The 20749-nt window shown below is 36.0% G+C and overlaps 1 protein-coding gene across 3 annotated transcripts in view; it reads left to right on the forward strand.

Moving 5' to 3' along the window:
• Positions 1-20749, forward strand: part of LCOR (ligand dependent nuclear receptor corepressor) — a 142388-nt gene that overhangs the window by 69247 nt on the left and 52392 nt on the right. For all 3 annotated transcript variants that reach the window (XM_042960292.1, XM_042960291.1, XM_042960293.1), the window contains one exon: positions 171-250. Coding sequence is in view for 2 of the 3 variants with exons in the window: in XM_042960291.1 (XP_042816225.1) it covers positions 171-250 (80 nt within the window). In the remaining variant the exon portion in view is untranslated. The remainder of the gene's footprint in view (positions 1-170; positions 251-20749) is intronic.

Genomic DNA, 20749 nt, shown 5'->3' on the forward strand with positions numbered 1-20749 from the left:
AAGATATATTAATTAGTGAACAGTTACTAAGAATATTAAGACAAGTAAGGAACCTGTCCAGTGCTTAGGATTTTTTGTTGTTTGTTGTTAAATAATATTTTTGAAATTCTCATTTGTTTGAAAAATTCACTTTTGTAACTGTTAATTTGGTATTCCAACTCTTTTTGCAGACTGTGAACCTGAAAGCATTTCTGATTGGACTTTTGATGAAAACTGTCTATTCTGTTGCTTAAGAAGAGATAAAGTAAAGGTAACGAAAAAACTTGTGTAACTTATCTAGTGTGGTATTTTATAGTTTTTATTTTTTCAAAATTTGATTATTTGTTGGGGGATTTGTAGGAAGAGGAAGGTATGATTCCATATTTATTTATAAAAGATTTGATAGTAACTGAGTTTTGCAATTTAGACTGTTTCTAGTCTGTTGATTAGCCTATTGAGAAATCTGTATCCCAACATGCATTGCTTTATTTATATAGTTCATTAAGCAGAATAATTAACTAGATCTCAAACTGTTGAGTGTATTTTAAATATGAAATGTATGGTAATTGAAGCAATGGGAGTCATTTGTACAAAAAGAACAGTAGCATGGATCTGGATCAAGTAGTTACTAATTCATGTAGATTTATGATAAACTGTGGTTTATGCTTTAGTATAAGATGTTTCTTCATTGTATTGGAGCATGAATGCTGTTTATATTCAGTTGTTGTAGAAGTTTGCTGTATTCTGTTTTTATTGCTTTGTATTAAACATAAATGGAGTTTTGGTTTAGAAACATCATTTCAAATGTTGGAAACATTTATTAATAATAGTTTGCTATCTTATGTTTCTTTTCATGGTACTTTTGTTTGCTGTTTTAAAGCTTTGGAAGCATTTTGAATTCCTTCCTCCCCCCTGTATACTTCTAACTAGATCATTGGCCAGGTTCTATAAGTTCTTCCTTCATAGGAAGGAATTACATTCTTTTTCTTTCCACAGTCCTTACCGTGGTTCAGACCATTAGCATTATTTCTAAACTACTGAAAAAACATGATTGGTCGCTTTTAGTTTTCTTTAGTCTTTTAAACACTGCTACCAGTGTAAACTCCTTCCCCCTAACCTTCATGCCTTAAATAGTGTGGAAACGTTATCTCATACTCAGTCTCCAGTGACTTTCTCATTGTGTTCTGGATTTATTATTAGCCTAATGATCTGTGCCTCAGTATGCTGCACAGTTAGTTCACTTCTCTTTCCAATGCTGCCCCCCAATTGTCTTTTATACAGTTTTCTTTCAGCTAAACTGGTGCAATCATTTGTTTTTTGTTTTTTGGGTTTTTTGTCCAGTCATTTGTATTAAATAACATGCTTTTACTATTTGGACTACAGCACTACATATACCCATTGTTCTCTATCGCTTGAAATTCCCCTGCCCTTAACTCTTAGTTTAAGCTTCTATCCTGCTATCACTGGTATACCTCTGCTCTTATTGCTGTTTCTAAACTTCACACTGTTGTAGTAAATGTTATCTATACCAGTTATTTGTCAGTTAATATTCTGCCTTATTTTGTTCCTATTTTTCTATGTTTGCATCTTGTGTTCTTAACTGCGTTGTCAACCTCTGAACACTGTGAACCATGTTGTATACTTCTTTGTTACCTCTGCTTGTAACCACTGTACCATTATTTATCATTGTTGGCAAGTTGCTTTCAAATCTGAAAGCCAATTTAAGAGCCTTTTAATGTTCTTTTCTGGCATCTTTTCTTGTTTACTACATGAAAAGTTGTTCCTGGGACTATCCAGGATGGTCTGTTCCCATTGAGTGAATGTGGAGAGTGTTTTGAAATTTAATGTGGTTTGAGAAAGACCAGAAAATTAAGCAACTGCTAGTGAAGTTGAAATTGGTCATTTTGAATTGTGTGTGTATGCACGCATGTGCATGCATGTTGTGACTGTTGAGCAAGTCATTTAGTAAGCATTTTGGTGGAATAGAAGGAGCAAGTGTTAATTATCTTTTTTAAGGTAGGATTAGGAGGAAAGCCCTTCTATGCTCAGTAATTGAGTACAGTATATCCTTGTAATATGATTGAGTTTTCCGTTGCTGTATGCGGGTAAAATACTGTATGAATATTTTTAGAAGACAGAACTAGCAAGACCTGGAACTATGTAGCATTTAAAACAGCTGCTCTTACCGTTTTAGTTCCTCAATTTCTAGTTGCTTTTCTAACTAGAAAGAGTATTTCCGTTTGACAACCTAGCTAGTTCTGGGAAAGCTGGTATTCTCCATTAGAAACTTCACTACTTATCTTTGACATTTAATTTTTTCAGAGACAGCCATAACAACTATAGTGGAAAATAGGAAAAAAGAGAGCTTAGAAAATGTAAATTGCCAAGTATAGATCTCTAATTGTGTTAGATTTAAAGTGATTGACCTGAAACTCTTTGCAGGCACTTGGAGCATCTCATATGAGAATTACTACAATGCGTAGATAAATTTATCCACTGGGTTGAAGTTTACACTCTTTAAGGCTGGCTTTAAGATTTCAAAGAGAAGGAAATATCTGGAGAGTATGGTAATAGCCAATGGGTGGCAGCATAGAGCATGATAATGGAATCTTGAGTTTGGAGTTGGCATGATGAGATCTCCAAACAATATTTGGAAAAGCTGTTAGAACTATTGGTCTGATAGTTGGGAAAGAAATGACGCTTATGCATATTTTTCATTTTGGATTTTCAGTGGGTACTGAAGCTGTTAAAATGGTTAAAGTAAATACATTATGTTTATTTTTTTAAAATACATAGGTAAAAAATACAAAGTAGACTCTTTGGAAAATAGAACAGGAATTCACCTAGAAATTAGTAAAACAACTGTTGTCTACCCTTCAAGACCCTATAGTGGTTAGAAAATAAAATTTTTAAGAGATAGGAAAATACATTTTTTTAACATCTGCTATGTGTACTATGTACCATTTGCTTATATTTGTTCCCATTTAAATCCTCACAGCAATCCTGTAAAGTTGGTTAAAGGCATCCCAGTTTTACAAGTAAAGGAATTAGAAGGGTCACAGAGACTAAGTTACAGGATAAGTCAAATGGCTGGAATTTGATCCCATGGTTTTTTAATTACATGCATTTTGATAACATAAGTAGGAACAGGAACATGGAAACTGGGGAGCAGGAATTAAAGTAGAACTTGGAATTACTCACTTTGAAAGACAGAAGAGATAAGTGTGTAGATGGTCATGAGTATATTTCAAGTAGCCAGTCTCAGCTGTGCCTAAGAATCTGTTAGTGAGTGCCTGCCTCGCTGGCTGACTGGCTTCTTTCTTTTGTGTTTGTTGGGCACATAGTGGGCACTCGGTAAAATATTTACTAAATGAGGAATTAAGAAATCCTAGGAGGCTTAATAAGCTTGGAGAATTATATTAATAGCTAACTTTTGAGTGCTTACGTGTGACAAGCATATGCACACAGTTGTCTGTTTATATACTCATGAAGCTTTTCTACTTCTTTTTAGCTTTTTAAAAAAATAATTTTAGACTTATAAAACAATTGCAAAAGCAATAAAGAGTCACTGTTATACCCTTTACCCAGACTCTCCATATGTTACCATCTTCTAATACAATTATACAAATCAGGAAATATTGATACAATATTATTTAATCTAATTTCACAGCTCACCAGTGGTCCCAGCAATGTCATTTTTCGGGTCCAGGATCCAATACTTTGTATTTAGTTGTCATGTATTCTTAGTCTCTTTTAGTCTGGAATAGTATTTTTTGCTTTGCCTTTCATAAATTTTGAAGAATACTGATAAATTGGTTTGTAGAATGTTCCCTCAATTTAGGTATGTCTGATGATTCCTCATGATTGAATCTAGGTTATGCATTTTTGGCAAGAATTCCACAGAATGATGTTGTGTCATCCTTAGTACACCCTATCAGGAAGCACATGGTGATGTCTTACTTTGGATCAGTTAGTTAAGCAGATGTCTGCCAGTTTTCTCTATTGTAAGGTTTCTATTTTTTCCCTTTTTGTATTTAATTTTTTATTTTTTTAATGTTTATTTATTTTTGAGACAGAGAGAGACAGAGTGCAAGTGGGGGAGGGGCAGAGAGAGAGGAAGACACAGAATCCGATACAGGCTCCAGGCTCTGAGCTGTCAGCACAGAGCCCGACGTGGGGCTTGAACCCATGGACCGCGAGATCATGACCTGAGCCAAAGTCAGATGCTCAACCGACTGAGCCACCCAGGCGCCCCACCTTTTTGTATTTAATAGATACCTTGTTGAGAGGTACTTTAAGATTTTTGTGAATATCTTTTTCTCATCATACTAGTTTCTTGTCATACACTAATTTTAGCATCCATTGATGAAAGTTGCTTGAAAAATTACTACCTAGTGCTTACCAAATAATGATTTTCTATTTCTGTTATTTCTTCTGCTTTTGTTAGTTGGAATTCTGCTCTAAGGAAGAGCTTTCTTTTCTCCTCTATTTATGTATTTATTTGTTTACCTATCAATATGGAGTCATGGATTCTTATTTTATTCTATGGATTATAATTCGTTACAATTATTCTTTAATTTTGTATTGCAAATTGTCATAGATTTGGCCGTGGAGAGCTCTTTCAAGTTGGCCTATCTTTTTTGCCTTTTTTTTTTTTTTTTTTTTATAGCACTTCTTTTCTTTTTGGCACCAAGAAGCATTCCCGACTTACCTTTGCTTTCTCTGTCTCAGCTCTGGATTTCTCCAAGGAACCTTAGTTTCTTTTATTTGGAGAATTGTATGAGAAGGAAAGCAAGGTCTGTCTGGGCACTAGGTGTCTTCATCGGAACTGGGGTGTCATTACTTCTAGGTCTTCTCAGTTGTCTCAGCTAGGAAATACATAGGTTTACTTAAATATATGTACATATACATTTGTATTTCTTTATGAAAACCCATTTTGTGAGGCTTTTATTATGTTGATAGTATGAAGAGTTGATTCAGTAGTAGTGAGAAGGTATTGGAGAGATAGGAAGAATAGAAAATTGCTTCCAGTATTTATTGTCCCTAAAAATGGACTAATTCTAAGTGATAAATTTATGGTATCGCTGTGCTGTGTTTGGCTGAGATAGAGTAGAGATAGCTGTTGTAGAGTAAGGAGCATGGATGTTTCACTAACTAGGGATGATGGAAGATAGGATGATATACCAAAATATAAACTATTTGTTATCTTAAGTTTGTTGTAAGACTGTTAGTAAGTTTAGTATTTGACTAGCATTTTAGGAAGGTGTTTTAAGAAGATGAGACTTGAAGAATACATAGGCAGTTATGAGAGAGGCATGTTCTAGGTGGAGCCAGAGCACTTAATTTTGGATATACTCACAAGGTTGGAGGCAAATCATACAGATATCCTTCATTGCCCAGCTAGCTAAAGAATCACGTAATAAGATTCTTTTCATGTTTATCATTAGTCTATCATGTTGTGTTCAGTATGAACATTCATAATTTGTTCTGTTTCATGAGTACATGCTAATTAAAAGTTTAGATACATCCTTTTAACATTTTAATTTTTATTGCTACTTTAACACTTTGAAAGTTTATAGTAAGAGCAGATGGTGAATCTAGTTACTATTTTCTCGTATTCCACAACATGTATTTATGTCCAGTGTATTAGCTTGGGTGTATTCAATGCTTCTTGATAGGAATGTCATCTTGTCTCAGGGTACCACAAATCAGTAAGTATTCATAGTACCTATTGTATAAAAGGACCTGTGGAAGAAAAATATATTAATATAGTATACATCTATTAGGGGTGAGAAAGAAAACAAATATGAAAAGTTTAAAGGTTATTTATGATAATTCAGTAGATGCACAGCAGACTTAATTGGATACCACAAGTCAGTACATGATTAATTAATTACTCCAGTAACTGTACAAATCTAGATTGTGAGACTTAACCTTGTTGTACTTCCAGAGTCCTTTTATATAGATTATTTTCAAAGATTAAGGAAAACCACTTGACTCAGTGAAATCAGTGCTCAATCCAGGATCCCATTAAATATCGAAGTGGTTTTTTTGAACTTCCAATCTGTGGATTTTTCCCTTGAACAAACAGGCCTCAGTAAACTATTAATTGGTGGTTAACCCAGTTGTGTTAAATTTTATGTGGTCAGAGTTAACAGATTTATCATTTGGTTTATTAAATGTCTAGATCTGTGGTAGGCCAGAGAGTCTACCAAAGAAGTAAAAGACTGATCCCTCCTTATGGGCTGGCTGTTGGTGAGATCATGGGTGGCTAAAGCAATTAAAGGAGATTTAAATTAGGGAGAGTTAAATCACCCATCGGACATGCCCAGAACCAAAGCTCTGATGTAGGTAGGAAACATTGAGTAAAACCCCCTCCTTTATTCTCCCGTATAATACTCAAAAAGATAGCGGATAGTACAAGAAAATGTAAGTACTGTAGTACTTGAGAGATGAAGTAGATGCACTGGAGTTGCTTAATCAAGGAGATAGAACTTATCCTGAACCTTACAGAGCTCTGTGTTTTAGAATGATTGGTTTGGTAGTCATTTTTAGGTTGTAATACAGAGGAATTTATAGTGAGAAAATTATAGAAGGCTCTTCTAATCCAGAAAATTAGCCTGAATTAGGATTGTAGCTATAAAGATGAATAAGGAAGGGATGTATGTAAGGAATCTAGAATAAAGTGTTAAAACTTAGCGATTATGTGAGTATATAAATAAAGGAGAGGGAAATATTACTGCTGTTAGGTTTTCCAAGCCAGGATGACTTAGCTGGTGGATTAACAGACGTTGAGAATTGAGAAGAGGAAAAGTGTGGTGACCAGTTTTTATGGTGAGGATAATGAGGTTATTAGCTGAAAGCAGTTTGTGGTGAAAGTGAGCATTTAATTGGAAGTGTCTAATAGAGCTGTGGAAATGGAGTTGAAATAAGACATCTGAGCTGAATACTATTGATAGGATTTCTGAATGTATATGGTGATTGGAATACGTGTAGGTGAATCTTTGGTGAGGGGTAAAACATTTCTTCTTCCCCTATTCTGTATTAGATTTCTGTCCCTTTTGCAGTTGTTTGCGTTTAGCTGCAGATTGTGCCTTTCATAGTGCTTTTTTTGGTATTGTGCTAAAATGTACATTAATATAACATTTAATGTCTTAACCACTTTTAAGTATATAGTTCAGTAGTGTTAAGTATAGTCACAGTATTTTGCAACCAATCTCCAGAACTCTTTTTATCTTAACATAATTGCAACTATATCCATTAAGTAACTCCCCATTTCCCTTCCCCAGCCCCTGGCAATCACTATTCTACTTTTTGTCCTATGAGTTTGACTATTGTGGGTACCTCGTATAAGTGGAATCATGCAGTATTTGTCATTCTGTGACTGGCTTATTTATTTTACCTAGTATAACATCTCAAGGCTTTGCTATGTTGAAGCATATATCATAAAGTTTCCCTTTTTTTAAAGGTAGAATAATATTCCGTTGTATGTATGTACCACATTATGTTTATCTAATCATCCAACAATAGACATTTGGGTTTGTTCACCAACAATAGATGTTTGGGTTGCTTCCACCTTTTGTAAATAACGCCACTGTGAACATTGGCGTACAAATACTTCTTCAAGACCATGCTTTCAATTCTTTTGGGTGTATACCCAGAAATGGAATTGCTGGGTCATGTGGTAGTTCTATTTTTAATTTTTGAGGGACCACCAAATCTTTTCACATCGGCTGCACCATCTTACATTCTTAACCAACAGTGCATAAAAATTCTAATTTATCCACCATTCTAGCCAACATTTGTTATTTTCTGTTTGTTTTTTTGTTTTTATAGTAGCCATTCTGATGGGTGTGAAGTGGTATCTCATTGTAGTTTTGATTTGTATTCCCTTATGATTAGTGATTGTTCATGTGTTTGTTGGCCATTTGTACATGCTCTTTGGAGAAATGTCTATCAAGTCTTTTTGCCCATTTTTAAATCGAATTGGTTTTTGTTGTTTTTGTTGAGTTGTAGGAGTTCTTTCTAAATATTAAGCCCTTATCAGATAATGATTTGAAGTATTTTCTCCCAGTTTGTAGGTTATCTTTTTACTCTCTTGACTGTGTCCTTTTATGCATAGAAGATTTTTTTTTTTAATTTAAAGTTTATTTTGAGAGAGTGTAAGCAGGGGATGGACAGAAGAAAGGGAGAAAGAATCCCAAGCAGGCTCCACACTAACAGTGCGTAGCTCGATGGCAGGGCTTGAAGTCATGGAACTGTGAGTTCATGACCTGAGCCGAGATCAAGAGTCAGACGTTTAACCAACTGAACCACCCAGACGTCCCAATGCATGGAAGCTTTTAAAATTTTGATGTCCAGTTTATCTATTTTTACCTTTGTTACCTGTTCTTTGGGTGTCATATTTTAAAAAATCATTACCAAATCTAGTGTTATGAAGCTTATCCTGCTATAAGGATTTATTCTAAGGGTTTTATAGTTTTAAATCTTTGATCCATTTTGAGTTGATTTTTGTGTGTGGTATAAGGTATGGATCCAGCTTCATGCTTTTTTGCATGTGGATATTTATTTTACCCAATACCATTTGTTGAATAGAGTGTCTCTTCTCCCAGTAAGTGGTTTTGACACTCTTGTCAAAAATCATTTGATCATAGGGGGGCATCTGGGTGGCTCTGTCAGTTTAAGCATCTGACTCTTGATTTTGGCTCAGGTCATGATCTCCTGGTTTGTGGGATTGAGCCCCACATTGGGCTCTGAGCTGACAGAGTGGAGCCTGCTTGGAATTCTCTCTCTCTGTCCCTCCCCTGCTTGTGCTGTATCTCTCTCAAAATAAACTTAAAATAATCATTTGATCATATATGTGAGGGTTTATTTCTGAGCTCTCCCTCCTGTTCCATTATTCTATGTGTCTGTCTTTATGCCAGTACCTATTGCTTTGATTACTGTAGCTTCATAGTATGTTTTGAAATTAGGAAGTGTGATACCTCCAACTTTCTTCTTTTTCAAGTTTGTTTTGGCTATTTGGGGTCCTTTGAGTTTCCATATGAATTTTAGGATGGATTTTTGTATTTCTGCAAAAAATGCCATTGGGATTTTGATAAGGGTTATGTTTTAAATCTGTAGATAGTTTGGGTAGTATTGACATCTTAACAATTAAGTCTGCCTTTTTTTCTTTCAAAAAATTTTGTCAGTTCCTTATTTCTAAAGTTAAAATCAATAGCTGTATATTTTACTTTTATATTATTTCAAAAGCACCAGCTACTGTGGTTGAAATAAAGGTACTGTGAATGATTAAAAGGAGGTTTTAGCCACAGATGCTCTTTTCAAGAAATTTATAGTCTAGTGGAGGAGGTAAGTACACACACACACACACACACACACACACACACAATTATAATACAGGTTATAAAACTAGTACAGTCAGAGTAGTATAGATAAAGTGCTATAAAAGTTTAGAAAAAGGCAAGATTACCCTTAGCTAGGCTTTTATAATACCACTGCCTCAAATATGCAGTTGGATATCCCTTCTATTTATAATGGTCTTGGGCATCTGGAGACATCCACAGTCATTATGGAGAACAGATCGAAATTCAGGAAGTTTTTGGATTGAGATTGGGTTGTGGATAAGAATGGGGATAGTATAAACTTAATTTCTAGCCAGTGGAAGCATATAGGAAACCCATGCTCTTGACTGTGGAGGTGACTTGCATTTGTCTTGTAGTATTTTTAATAACTGTACATGTATAAGGGAGAAAAAGCTGTAACTGCAAATGCTGATAGTAGATGCTGGTGAATTAAGCAGAGCAGTAATAGTCATTTGCCACTTACATTTTAGGCTTAATTTGCATGAAAAGTAGTAACAGATGTACTGATAAGAGTCATTCATGGTAGTTTTGTTGTATATTTTGAATACCATATTTAACTCCTGGTGTGTATTCAAGCTTTGAACTTTGTTTTTTTCTATTCTTTAGCTTGATGGTTTGCTTAACAAAATTGACATATGGTAAAAATTGCATTAAGCACAATTTTTATTTTGTTAATGTAAAAAGCAATAATTTACATGAAGTAAGGTTTCTTTTTAGATAACTGACCTTAAAGAGTATGAGCATTTAAAGTGGTGGAGCCATTTTCCTTAAGACTTGCTGGCATTTAAAATAATAAGATGTAGGAGAGTGGCATTTAAATCAATGAGTTGCATCTTGTCAGCTCTTTTTAGTTCATTGCTTGAAATGTCACTAAGCCAGGGGTAGCAGACATGGATGTAGATACAGGCCCATGATCTACTGGGGTAGGCTTGCTAACATAATTATTACAAAACTTGCATGCATGCACATGCTTCTAATTCCTAGGTTTTCTATACCATATTGTATGAATTTTTTAAAAATCACTTAAATTTGGAGAACACATGTACGTACAGATGAGGAATGGTCTTGAATTTAGATAGGGATGGCCCTAAAATGTTACCCCCTCAGTTTTGTATCACACTCCTGAAGTCTAAGCCATCTTAACCTTTCCCAAGTGAAATTTGTCATTATTTCTTCCATTTCCTTTCCTGAAGTGTTCTCTCTCATAAAATCAGCAACTTATATAAGTGTCCTTCCCCATTCTTACCCTCCAAAACACCAAAACTCGTAAGGTGACAAATAGTAGAGTTACAAAAGAAACTTTAAGGAATCTTAATCTTTGTGTTTTGTTTAAAGTTTAATTTTATTAACTATTGCCCTAAGAACGAACTTCCAAGCTGACATGCTTTTGTTGCTTTATTTATTCAATAACATCCTTGCTATTTCAGGGACCAGTGGAACTACTTTTGTTACAGTTCTTGGAGAAATTTAATAATTCTATCAGGGGTCAGCAAACTATGCCCTATCTCCAAATCTACCCACAGCCTGTTTCTGTAATGCCTACAGGCTGAAGAGTTGGTTTTGGCGGGGGGGGGGTGGGGGGGTGGGGGTGGGAACAGTGAAAGGGGGAGAGGGGGAGATGCAGCAAAGACTATATATATCCTTTAGAGCCAAAAGTATTTACTCTCTGGCCCTTGGTAGAAAATGTCTTACTCTCTTTTGAGTATCTTCAGTTTGTTGAGTTACTAAGAGAAGCCTGAAACTTGTTAATTGCCCTATCTTGTTATTCTGTTTGCTTTTCTTCTGTGTATCAGAACAACTCATAACACAAGCACATACAGCTTAATGGCAAGACAGGTGGGGTTGTGAAGGAGAGGTTGAGAGAGAGAGACAAGGGAGATCTGGCATATTTGTGGGAGAAAAGTATGGCTTAACATTTGTCCACCCTGCCTTTTTACTTTGAAATAGTTTCACATTTATAGAAAGGTTGTAAGTGGTATAAAAACTTTTATATACCCTTCACCTAAAACACCTAAAACATAAAAATACCCTTCACCTAAAACAACACCAAAATGTTGTTAACATTTTGCCACATTTGCCTTACTATTCTCATTCATTCTGTCTCAGAGATATTACACATATAACATACACAGATTTTCCTGAACCATATCAGAATGAGTTATAGACGTCATACCCCTCATATATCTCTATTCCTAAATATTTCCTTGTGTATTTCCCTATTTCCTAAGAATTAGGGTGTTCAGTTACTAAACTACACAGTACAGTTACCAAAAATCAGGAAAGTTAACTTCAATGGAATATTTAACCTGTGAATCTCATTCAGATTTTACCAGTTGTCCCAGTGACACCCCCCCCCCAACCCCCTCCTTTAGTTCAAAATTTAGGATCACTCATCAAATTTTATTTTCTACTCTTTAGTCTCCTTTAATCTTGAATGGTTCCTCAAACTTTTATTTATTTTTAATGACACTGACATTTTGGAAGAGTACAGGTCATTTGTTTAGTAGAATGTTTTTCAATTTAGGTTTTCTAATGTTTCTTCATGATTAAATTCAGGCCGTGATCTTTTAGCAGGAATATTAAATAAGTCGTGTTCTATCCTTACAGTAGAATGATCACATTGTGAAGCACACGATGTTAGTTTAGTGGTGGTTTTTATTTTGATCCCTTGACAAGGTTGATGTTCACTAGGTTTTTCCACTGAAATGGTATGTACTTCTTTCCCTCTTGTAATTAATAATTTTTGAAGAGATACTTTTGAGAGTACATAGATATCTCTTTTTTACTAACCCTTCATCCACTTTAATTTTGGTGTTGATGGTAATTTCTTGCTGGAATCGTTTTTCTGATGGCTTGAAATGGTGATTTTTCTAATTATTATTCTTCTGTATTTTTTCATTTGGCTTTATACTGTGAAGAAGAGTTTTCCTATTCCCTCTGTCATTTTGAAGTCAAGATTCTTACTCTGTTCAAATATGTTATCCAGTATCCCAGATTCGGTTAATGGGAGCCGTTTCAAACCACCTAGTATATCCTTTTGACATGTCCCCATCATTTTTTGAGCACTTTAATACTTTCTGATACAACAAGATATTCTGGGTTCATCATGTCTTTTCCCTGCTGCAATACTGAATTCCATTTTTCTAAGGGGATCTGATTCCTTGGATGATACGCGTATCCCCCTTTTTGGCCAGTCTGCATACAACTTGATTAACAAAGACCAGCTTTTGCACAATGATCAACCTCCTTATCTTGATTTGGATCTAAAGATAGAACAAAAATAGTGAAATGCCAACAATTCATGGTGACTATTTAGTTGTATCTATTCAAAATACAATGCAAAACGTAGAGAGCAAGTGAAAGATACTAAAAGTATGCTTGCTTGAGAGAAGAACATTCATATGAGGTTTTGAAAATAAGTGTCACATTTCTTTGTGACTCTGAAAATGTAAGTAAGAATCATTTGTTTGATTTCCAAATGGTTAGTTCAACAAGAGCCAAAATTCAGTGATCCGTTCAGTATCTAGTATCTTAAATACCCTGAACCTATGTTTTAATGATTTTTTAATGAGGCAATATTTGTATATAATAAAATTTACCATTTAAGAGTTCAGATTAATAGATTTTGGTAAATGTATACAGTTGTGTAACTACCAGCACAGTCAAGGTTCAGGACAGTTCTCACCCTAAATTGCTTTCTCATGTCCCTTTGTAGTCAGTCCATTTCTTGGACACCCAATTAAGGCAATCACTATTAGTTTTACCTTTTCTAGAGTTTTATATAATAGGAGTGAAATACTGTGTAGTCTTTCATATTTGACTTCTTCCATTTAACATAATTTTTTGGTATTCTTATTTTTGTATATACTCTTGGTCCTTTTTATTGCTGAGTAGGTCCCCATATCAGTTCACTTTCTTTTGGACTTTTAAATTGTTTCCAGATGTTGGCTAATATATTAGAGTTACATATAAGTCTTTGGGCATATATTTTCTTTTTTTAAAGATTAGTTTATTTTTTTAAATGTTTATTTTTTGAGAGACAGAGAGAGTCAGAGCATGAGCGGGGGGAAGGAACCACAGATTCCAAAGCAGTCTCCAGGCTCTGAGATGTCAGGTCAACACAGAGCCTGACACAGGGCTTGAACTCATGAACTGCAAGATCAATGACCTGAGCCGAAGTCGGACTCTTAACCTACTGAGCCACCCAGTTGCCCCATTGGGCATATATTTTCATCTCTCTGGAATAAATACCTAGAATTGAAATTACTGGGTGGTAGTATCATTGTATATTTAACCTTATACTATTATATGGTTCACCAAATTGACTTAACCATTTTCTGCTTCCATCAGCAACGTATAGGAATTCCAGTGTTTCCCATTTTGCCAACATTTGATATTGTCAGTCTTTTTTAACTTTAAACATTCTGGTGGGTCTATAGTGGTATCTCACTGTGATTTTATTGTTCATTTCCTTGTTGATTGGTGATGTTGAACATCTTTATACCTCTTATGTGAAATAATTGTTTGAATCTTTTGTCCATTTTTAAAACTTACTAAGTGGTAATAGTTCTTTATACATTCTGTATAAAACCTTTTGCCAATTTTTTCTTTTAAAATTCATGTATTTTATGTTCTGTTCAAGAAATCCTTGCTCAATCCAGTGTCAGACACACACAAAACTCTCATGTTTTCTTTTAGAAGCTTGCTAGTGTTGACTCTTGTGTTTTGGTACCTGATCTGTTCCTAGTTAATTTTTCTACATGGTGTTATTGAAGTGTTGAGGTTTACTATATTGCATAAGGTAATCCAGTTGTTCTAACACCATTTGTTGAGAAGACCTTCTTAACCCCTATTGAATTCTTAGGCATCTTTGTTGCATCAGTTGACAGTATGCCTGTGGGTATGTTTCTGGACTCTTATTTGCCATTGAACTATATGTCTGTCTTTACACCCATGCCACAGTGTCTTGATCAGTGTATCTTTATATCTGAAAATCAAGTAGTACTAGTTCTCCAACTTGGTTTTTCTTTTTCAAACTTGTTCTGCTAAACCTGGTCCTTGGCCTTTCTGTATAAATTTTAAAAGCAATGCATTGATTTTTCAAAAAGCCTTTAGGCATTTTGATTAGGATTGCACTGAATCTGTAGATCAGTTAGCATATTAGCTACATATTAGCAACACTGAGTCTTTCAGTTTATGATCATGGTTTATATCCTCTTTACATCTTAAATTTCCCTCAGAAATGTTTTGTAGTATCATTTCTCTTAAGTCTATGGAATTTCCTTAAACATTTCTAGTAGTACAGAGAAATAGCAACCCTTAAGTTGTAGGAAAAAGTATGAACTTCTTATTTGAAAACGTCTCTTGGATGTTTTATTGCCATTCCCAAAAAGGTAGCAAAGGATGATAAAATGAGTGTATTGTATGGATTATGAAGGTAGAGGTAACCAAACTTAATAAAGAACTTGAGGTCTTTTTCTATTGAAGATCCCAACATATTCAGTATTAAGTCTCCTTTCCTGCTTTGGGTGATGGATCATCAGACCACACAGTGTTGGTGGCTTCTGCAGCTTTGTTTTCCTTTACCTCTCCTTATCACCTTCACAGTCCCCTTAAAAGAAATTACCTTAAAAGGATATTGGGAAATTGACACAAAGTTGTGAAGCTGCCAGAGAACCTAGCAATTGAAGATACACAACCTACGCTTTCCCCAAAAACTGTGTACAGAATTAATTTTTACACACACACACACTTTTCTGCTTTTATGCCAGCACTAGCAGTTAGAAAATTAAGGAAACCTCCTTCTCATATGGACAGTAAAAATGTAAAATAATAAATATGTGGGAACTACATGAATAAACAACAGAATTTTAATTGAGCTCCTTTATAGCTCACTTGGGTAAATGTAAAGCAGCTCCTAAAAGAAAAGACTGAATATTTTTAAGGGTGTTACTACTTCCTGAAATACTTTCTAAGTATATTGCTATTCAGATCTAAACCACCTTGTCAAAACAAAACAAAAACCACCTTGTCTTCTTTGGGGAGCTGGTGTTGGTGGTGAGAAGAATTGACTAAGCTATTTTAAATATAATCTGAAAAAATAAAGTTAAAATGGCCAGGACATTTTAGAAAACATAACAGGTAGGGATTTGCCTTCCCAAATACTAAGATTTATTATAAATACATAATAAATTTTAAAGTATGATACTGATCTTTTCAGTTTTTAAGAAGAGAACTTTTTTTTTAATGTTCATTTATTTTGAGAGTGGGGGGAGCAGAGGGAAAGAGAGAATCTCAAGAAGGCTCCATGCTCAGCATAGAGCCCCACATGGGGCTTGATCCCATGACCCAGGAGTCGTGACCTGAGCTGAGATCAAGAGTCAGATGCTCAACTGACTGAGCCACCCAGGCGCCCCAAGAAGAGAGCTTTTTAAAAAATGTTTATTTTTGAGAGAGAGAATATTTCAACCTGGCTCCACAGTGGGGCTCAGTCTCACGAATTGTAAGATCATGACCTGAACAGAAATCAAGAGTCGATCACTTAACAGACTGAGCCACCCAGGCGCCCCTTGAAGAGAACTTTTAAAAAACATGACTGCTTCCTATCTGAGAGCTACAGAATCAAAAGCTTTGGCAGTATGTTCTAGATATATATGCTTTTAAGAAGCTTACAGTAGAAAAAATAAAAAAGAAGAAGAAACTCACAGTAGATTTGATATGACAGAATCACCTGTGGCTATGAACAAACCCATGTAGGAGGACCAATTCTTGAATTCTGAAGGAAGCAAATTCCGAGGAGATGCAGATTCCAGTGCGTATCTCCAACTTTATTCCTCTTCTGTTTTGGGCCAACAACTTGTTCTTTAATGAATAGGGATAATAACTGTAAGGAAGAACAGTGGCTTTTTATTTACAGAAGAGTATGTCATATCATTTTTTTGGGGGGGGCATACAATACATAATGACTTCTTTTAAATTTCAGATGTGGGGGAGGGGGTTGGGGGTAGGGTGATATGAATTTGTTGTTTCTGGATCTCCTATCTGTTATGTTAACTTTATTAGCTCTGTACCATTTGAATGTTTTTGTTCTTGTTGGTTCATTTAGTTTTGGCATATAGTATGTACAGTAAGGGAGGATGGCCTGTATTTTGTTTATACATCATTGCTGTAAATTTTTAACTTGGTGACCAGATGCACTTGATAAAAGCATATGATTTGGTATTATATTTTTCATCTCTGTTTATTATTCTGGATAAAAACAAGCAAAATAACCATTTAACTGGTGAAATTATTTTAAAGCAATCATTTAAGCTGGAAATAATTATCTTAAGGGCATATAGCAAATGGAGAATGATTTGTTCAAACAAACGTACTAAATCTCAGTCAGAACAGGACTCTGGCATTTGACCCATGACCCACTCCCACCCTCTCCCTGCGCTCAGCTTGAAGGAAGCTCTAACTCTTGTCTGAGCAGGGGAAACAGACTGTGGGCATCAGTCATACCTTCTAGCTTCTCGTGGCGGATGCTGTCTTCCAGGCAGCTGAGGTCAAAAAGCCTTCCTTCTCTCAGCCTTTTCTCAGAGTGGAAATGTGCTCCAGTCTCAGCAGATTGAGCATACTGAGGTTTAGGTCAGGCCTCATTCATAAGGCAGAAGTTCGGTGCCAGGAGAGGCAAGTGATCCACCACCCCCTGTCATAAAGCACAGATGTCACTCTGAGAGAAGTGGGTTATTGTCCTAACCTCCAGTTTCTGTGCAGCGGCACAGTGGTTCTTGCAAAGGGAAAGGCAGGCCTTGAGAACGGAGAATTCTGTAGCTCTCTCAGGGGGACTGACTTTATTTGGAACAGAGCTTACAAAAAGTTGTTGAAAATGATGGAGATCTTTGTGGTGAACAGTTAAGAGGAGGCTGGTAGCTCCATGATACTAGTAGCAACAAGTGAAATGGCAGACCAGTCAGAAGCTTTACGGAGAGAACCAGATAAAAAGAAGAGCCCTCCTGGGGTTCGAGTTAGCCTCAAAGACTGGCAAGGCAACACCCTGCCCTTACAAAGAGGCCCCACTTTCATTGGATCAGACACTGGTGCAATTTATGCCCCAGGATGTGGCAACAACACACCAATGAAACAAACTAGTAGAGGCTAACGCCTGGGTGTGTGATACTGCTACAGGCTGATCAGCGAGCACTGTGTAAAGGGAAGACCTGAGAAAGAAACTGCCAGAGAGTCTGACTAAACCCACAGTCATTCCCAGTAGACAGGGAGACTGCATGCTCAAGACCACATCCCCTGAGAAAAGTGATAACAGAGGCTGCACATTGGGGGGAAATAGACTTCAATGAACCTAGAGATCAAGAGGGACATTTTTTATGATAAAAGGGTCAACGTATTAGGAAGACATATAACAACATATGTTGTTACATATGTAACAACAGAACTCCAAAACACATGAAGCAAAATGTGACAGAAGTGAAGGGAGAAATAGTTCAAAAACAAGAGTTGACTACATTAATACTCCACTTTCAATAATGGATAGAACATCTAGACAGAAGATCAACAGAGAGGAGAGATTTGAACAACACTCGGAAGCAACTAGACCTAACAGATGTGTATAAGGAACACTCCACCCAAAAAACAAAATAGTGATTCTTTCCAAGTATACGTGGAACATTTTCCAGGAAAGACTTCCTGCTAGGCCATAAAAAAATCAAAGGATTCCAATCGTACACAATATGTTTTCCCACTACAAAGGAATGATATTGGTAGAAATTATTTACAGAGGATATATGAGGAATTCACACATATGTGGAAATTAAATAATGCATTTCTAAATAATCAGAAGAAGGAATCACAAGGGAAATTAGCAAATAGTTTGAGATGAATGAAAGCCAAAACATACCAAAACTTATGAGACATAGCCAACAGCACTTAGATGGCAATTTAAAGCTGCAGCTGCCTATATTTTAAAAGATCTTAGTTCAGTGCCCTGTCTTCCTTAAAAGACCAGGAGAAGAAGAGCATACTAAACCTAAAGCAGGCAGAAGGAAATAATAATGATTAGAGCAGAAATAAATGAAATAGTATAGAAAAATAGAGAAATTAACAAAATCAAAGGTTCGTTCTTTGAAAAGATACAACAAAATTGGTAAATGTTTTATCTAGGACTGCTCAAGAGAAAAAGACTCAAATTACTAAATCACAAATCAGATAGGGGAAATTACTAGTGACCTTATGGAGATAAAAAGGATTTAAGGGAAATACTACTGTGAATCATATATAAATCAGCAGACTAGATAGTTTAAATGAAACAAGCAAATGCCTAGAATAAGACACAAACTACTGAAACTGACATAAGGAGAAATAGAAAATCTGAACAGACCTGTGTAGCAGGTTGAATTATGTGCCCCCACTCAAAAAAAAAAAAAAGATGAAGTTCTAATCCCTGGTACTTATAAATGTGACATTATTTGGGAAATATGGTCTTTGCAGATTAATAAGTTAAGATGAGGTTATACTGGATTAGAGTGGGTCCTCAATCCAGCACCTGGTGTCTTTATAAGGGAGATTTGGAGACCAAGACACGCACACGGAAGGCCATGTAAAGTTAGAAGAAGAATTGGAGTTAATGCTGTCACAAGTCAAGAAATGTTGGATTGCTGGAAATCACCAGAAGCTAGGAAAAAGCAGGGAAGGATTCTCTCATAGAGGCCTTCAGAAGGAGCATGGCTTTGTTGACACCTTGATTGCAGATTTCTAGATTCCAGAGTTGTGAGAGAGTAAACTTCTGCTGTTTTAAGCCACTCAGTTTGTGGTAATATGTTACAATAGCCCTGGGAAACTAATGCAACCTAGAACAAGTGAAGAGATTGAATTGGTAATTTTAAAATTTCCATCAAAGAAAAGCCTGTGGCCAGACACCTTCATTGGTGATTTCTGCCAGATTTTTTTTTAACGTTGTTTTTTTTTTTTTTTTTTTTTTTTTTTGAGACAGGGAGAGACAGAGCATGAACGGGGGAGGGGCAGAGAGAGGGAGACACAGAATCTGAAACAGGCTCCAGGCTCCGAGCTGTCAGCACAGAGCCCGACGCGGGGCTCGAACTCACGGACCGCGAGATCATGACCTGAGCCGAAGTCGGCCGCCCAACCAACTGAGCCACCCAGGCGCCCCTTCTGCCAGATATTTTTAAAAGAACTAATACCAATTCTACACAAATTTATCTAAAATATAGAAGACGACTTCCTCGCTTTGTGAGACTAGTATTATTTGAATACCAAAACCAGACCAAAACCAATACCAATACCATACACAAATCACAGATCACAAGAAAACTGCAGAGCAGAATCACTTAGGAATACCAATAACAACAATAAAATTCTCCACGAAATATTAGCAAACCAAATCAAGGAACATATGAAAACTGTTACACTCTCTTACCAGGTGAGATTTTTCTCAGGAATGCAAGGTTGGTTTACACCACAAAATCAATTAATGTAATATAATGCATTAATGGGAATCAGTGATAAAAACCACGTGATCATCACAATGGATGTCCCTGCAAAAAGTGACCAAATCCAACACCTTTTTGTGATAAAAACACCCAAGAAACTAGGACTAGAAGAGAAATTCCTCAGCCTGATCTACAAAAATACACAGCTGTGGTAAAAACTGGACATTTCCCCCCTAAAATTAGGAACAAGACAGAGTTGTCCACTCTCAATACTTCTATGCACTGTTCTACCAGAAGCCCTAGCCTTGGCAATTAGGCAATAAAAGCAGGGGTGCCTGGCTGGCCCAGTTGGTTAAGCATCCAACTCTTAGTGTCACCTCAGGTCATGATCCCAGGGTCATGGGATTGAACTTTGTGTTGGCCTCTGCCCTGAGCATGGAGCCTGCTTAAGATATTCTCTTTCTCTCTCTCTTTTTCTGTCTCTCTCTCTCTTCCTCTCCATCCCCCACTCTCCCTCTCTCCCTCTCTCCCTCCCTCTGTCCCTCTCCCCTGCTTGTATGCTCGCTTGCTCGCTCTCTCTCTCTCTCTCTCTCTCTCTAAAAAAAGAAATCAGAGTTACCCAGATTGCAAAAGAAGTAGTAAAAGTATTTGTAGATGACATGATGTTGTATATGGAAAATTTTAAGGAATCACAATATATTAGAGTTAATAAGTTCAACAAGGTTGTAGAATACAACATTTTTAAAAAAATTGATTGTATTTCTATACAATAGCAATGAATAGTCTGAACATGAAAATTAAGAAAACAGTTCCATGTACTATAGCATCAAAAGGAATAGAATACTTAGGAATAAAGTTAACACAAGTTTAAGACTTGTACACTAAATTAAAATTGTTGAAATAAATTAAAGAAGATCGAAATAAATAGAAAGGTATGATCTCATGTTCGTGGATTGGAAC

This window comes from Panthera tigris, chromosome D2 (assembly GCF_018350195.1).
Source record: "Panthera tigris isolate Pti1 chromosome D2, P.tigris_Pti1_mat1.1, whole genome shotgun sequence".
Taxonomy (NCBI): Eukaryota; Metazoa; Chordata; class Mammalia; order Carnivora; family Felidae; genus Panthera; species Panthera tigris.